The sequence below is a fragment of the Ailuropoda melanoleuca genome, unplaced genomic scaffold, assembly GCF_002007445.2.
Source record: "Ailuropoda melanoleuca isolate Jingjing unplaced genomic scaffold, ASM200744v2 unplaced-scaffold10923, whole genome shotgun sequence".
Classification (NCBI taxonomy): domain Eukaryota; kingdom Metazoa; phylum Chordata; class Mammalia; order Carnivora; family Ursidae; genus Ailuropoda; species Ailuropoda melanoleuca.
This window is the reverse complement of record NW_023179308.1, coordinates 10489-14798: the sequence shown is the minus strand read 5'-3', so window position 1 is coordinate 14798 and position 4310 is coordinate 10489. Positions and strand designations below refer to the sequence as shown.

The 4310-nt window shown below is 40.3% G+C and overlaps 1 protein-coding gene across 1 annotated transcript; it reads right to left on the bottom strand.

Annotated features, from left to right (window-relative positions):
• Positions 1–1256: 1256 nt before the first annotated feature.
• On the bottom strand, positions 1257–2198 carry LOC100474172 (olfactory receptor 51G2). Its single transcript, XM_002931306.4, has one exon. The coding sequence runs from the start codon at positions 2196–2198 to the stop codon at positions 1257–1259; it is 942 nt and encodes a 313-aa protein (XP_002931352.2).
• Positions 2199–4310: the final 2112 nt, after the last annotated feature.

Here is a 4310-nt window from a genome sequence, read left to right as displayed (position 1 = left end):
CCACAGCAACTTTTTTCATGACACATCTCCAAAGGCAAGAGAAACAAAAGAAAAAATGAACTTGTGGGACTTCATCAAGATAAAAAGCTTCTGCACAGCCGAGGAAATAGTCAAAAAAACTAAGAGGCAGCCCACAGGATGGGAGAAGATATTTTCAAATGACACTACAGATAAAATATTAGTATCCAAGATCTACAAAAACTTCTCAAACTCAATACACGTGAAACAAATAAGCAAATCAAAAAATGGGCAGAAGATATGAACAGACACTTTTCCAATGAAGACATACAAATGGCTAACAGACAAATGAAAAAAATGTTCAAAATCATTAGCCATCAGGGAAATTGAAATCAAAACCACATTGAGATACCACCTTATGCCAGTTAGAATGGCAAAAATGGACAAGGCAGGAAACAACAAATGTTGGAGAGGATGTGGAGAAAGGGGATCCCTCTTACACTCTTGGTGGGAATGCAAGTTGGTACAGCCACTTTGGAAAACGTTGTGGAGGTCCCTCAAAAAGTTAAAAATAGAGCTACCCTATGACCCAGCAATTGCACTACTGGGTATTTACCCCAAAGATACAGATGTAGTGAAGAAAAGGGCCATATGCACCCTAATGTTCATAGCAGCATTGTCCACCATAGCTAAATTGTGGAAGGAGCCAAGATGCCCTTCAACAGATGACTGGATTAAGAAGATGTGGTCCATATATACAATGGAATATTACTCAGCCATCAGAAAGAACGATTACCCAACATTTGCAGCAACATGGGCAGAACTGGAGGAGATTATGCTAAGTGAAATAAGTCAAGCAGAGAACGATGATCATTCTATGGTTTCCCTCACTTATGGAACATAAGAAATAGCAGGAAGATCAGTAAGAGAAGGAAGGGAAGAATGAAGGGGGGTAAACAGAAGGAGGAATGAACCATGAGAGACTGTGGACTCTGGAAACAAACTGAGGGCTTCAGAGGGGAGGGGGGTGGGGGATTGGAATAGGGCAGTGATGGGTATTAAGAAGGGCACATATTGCATGGTGCACTGGGTGTTATATGCAAATAATGAATCATGGAACATTACATCAAAAACTAAGGATATACTGTATGGTGACTAACATAACATAATAAAAAATTATTATAAAAAAATAAAATATTATTAGCAAAATTTAAATTCAAAATTCTACATTAACATGAAATACTCTCATAAATATAAAGGAGAGGGGTAGGAAATGTGTGTTTTAGATTCTCTTTCACTTAAACTTTCTGTTGCTTGAATTTCCAGAGGATTCTGTCACGAATCTGGTTGGTCTTGACACTGTAGACAATGGGGTTCATGAGGGGTGGGACCAGAAAGTAGACATTGGCCATGAGCACATGGACAATTGGGGAAGCATTCTGTCCATAGCGACGGATCATAGAAAGCCCAATCATTGGTGTATAGAAAGTGAATACAGCACAGATATGGGAGATGCAGGTGTTAAGGGTTTTCATCCTCTCTGTCTTGGAAGCTATACTCAACACTGTGCCAAGGATGAGGATATAGGATAGGAGGAGAAGCACTGAATCAAGTCCCATGGAGCAAATGACCACCATGAGGCCATAGATGCTGCTGACCCGACGGCTGGATACAGTTGTCTTTATGAGGTCCTGGTGTAGGAAGAATGGGTAGGAGAGAATATTGATAGGATGATATTGAAGCCTCTTTAGAAGGAAGGAAGCTGGAAAGACCAGAGCCAAGGCCCTTCCAGCAACTGCCAACCCAATCCCAATGATTACACCATTGGTTAGAATGGCCACATAGTGCAGGGGCTCTCGGATTGCTACAAAGCAGTCAAAGGCCATGGCCAACAGCACAGCTGACTCAATAATTGAGAAAACATGAATGAAGTACATCTGGACCAGGCAAGCATTAAAGGAGATCTCCCAGGCATGGAACCAGAAGACGCTGAACATGGTAGGCAAGGTTGAAGTGGACAGGCCCAGGTCAGTAAGTGCCAGCATTGATAGAAAGTAGTACATTGGTTGGTGAAGGGAAGGCTCAGTTCTGATGACAAATAAGACAGTAATGTTTCCTGAAATTGAGGTGGCATAAATCAGAAAGATGGGGATGGAAATCAAGCTATATCTGCTTTCAAGGCCTGAGAGGCCTGTCAGGAGGAAGCGAGGGTACAAGGTAGAGCTATTAAAGACAGACATCGTGATGATGGAGGCACCCTCAGTCTAAGCGGGAAGACGAGAACCTGGAACAATTCGGGTACAGTCAGTATCACAAGAAGCAGCAATGGTCAGATGCATGCTGCTCTGTATAGACTCTGTCCAATCACTCCTTTAAAGGCTCATAACATATAATTACCACCTGTTTTTTTTTACAATTAATCTATTTTATCATTGTACATTTATTGAGAATATATTTTATAAAAAGAAAACTGGTAGTGCAAAAATGTAGATAAATATATAAAAACTGACTTCAAGTACTTATAACCTAGTAAATGGAGAGATCTAAAATTAAAGTGGTAGTTTAATACAAGTCCCTACGAAGCACAGAAATAGGAAACTAACCTGACCCAGAGATGTCAGGCAAGATTTATTGAAGGTAATTCTTGAATTAGGTTTCAAATGACAAGTATGAGATAGAGGGACCAAAAGGCTGTGTTGCATTTTGTGCTGATTAACAAACAGGTAAATGCAGAATGATATTAGCATTACACGTGTAAATGAATGCAATTGAGCCAAACGATAAGATAGGGTGGGTCTTCAGATGGGTTATTGGAGCAAAGATTGAATAGAAGGGGACCAGAACTTCTGAAGGAACTTGGTATAAATATAAAGAGCTTGGACTTAATCTTAGAAGACACAATGTAGTCATTTTAATAAAAAGTAAGCAGTACAACCAGATTTAAATTATACTGCCATCAAACTAGAATCAATGTTAAGAATGGATTAAAGGTTGGCAAATGAGAAGGCAGGGTAATCCTTTAGAAGGCAGTCATGGTAATTTTTAAAAAGTGGATGAAAGTAAAATGTGGAATGATAAAGGATGAATAGGTATAACTTCCTCAAATCTTTCAACATCTTCAGAGACTTCATCCTGGCCAGGTATGCCAAGTCTTCCCTCTTAGGTCACTTTCTCCTACTACTTCGCATTAGAGACTCCTTGGACTTAGGATATTCATAATCCATCTTCCATAACAGGGTCTATTGGATGTAGACACAGCTCCCTGTTCTCAGTTGCTACTCTTCCAGAGTCAGAGGAAGGCTGATGACAATGGTCATTCACTCCCTCTATCCTTTTGGACAGATTACTGAACTTCTTTGAGCATAAAAGCCTGAGAACCACATTCACTTACCTAAGAGATTACTTTACTTAAGAAAATGTATTTAAAGTTCTTGGCACAGAGTCTGAGACTTTTGGGCTTAAGTGAAGAAAAAGTCTTAAGACCTCTGGGAGATAACTTTGGGCTTACGTGAAGCAAAATGTTAGTGAAGATGCTGAAGGACCCACAGTCTTAAGAGTATGAGCCAAATACAGCAGTGATCCAAAAGCAGGTGTGACCTGGAGTATCATCCCTCAGGGCTTCTCTTGAAAGTTATTTTGCCAGATTTCTTTTGTGGCTCATAATACTGCCAAGTGTGTATGATATATGTGAGAGAGAGATAGAGGAGGCACTCAAGTCACCATGAACATTATCATCATTGTCATTATCACCATCTTTACTGGTATAATTTTTAGTTAATATCAGATAACAATGATTCAGAGAACAGAGATTTCAGTACATGGATTCCCATCATGTGCACTATTTATATCTGGGGATGAGTTTACAATGGCATCCCAACCCAGAGCTCTCTTGAGCAGCCTTTGAAGATGCTACTTTGGCTCACTTTGGGGGAATGACACTCCACCTCTGACTTATCCTAAAACTGTGAATTCACGTTAGCAATGACCAGTCTTACCTTTTGACTTACCCTTCTACTTCTTGGATTCTTCAAATACATTAGGTACTTATAACCTCTTGCCCATTTTTCTCACTTCAGAAACCTTCCTTTAGGCATATCTGAGTCCTCAAGTGTGGACAGCCATTCACGCTGCTACAGATTTGCTGAGTTCCATTCTGCCAGGTGAAAGGATTTGTTGCAGGTAGAGAAAGCCACTGAATATGGACACACAAGAAGACTAAAAACACAATGGCAGACAGCTCTTCAAGGAAGCGTAGATGTCTTGAGTGAGGCATCCATTTCTCCTTCGGCAACTCCAGAGCCAAGATAGCATGTTTGCTTTCAGCACCTCTGACTCCATCCAGCTAGTTGCTT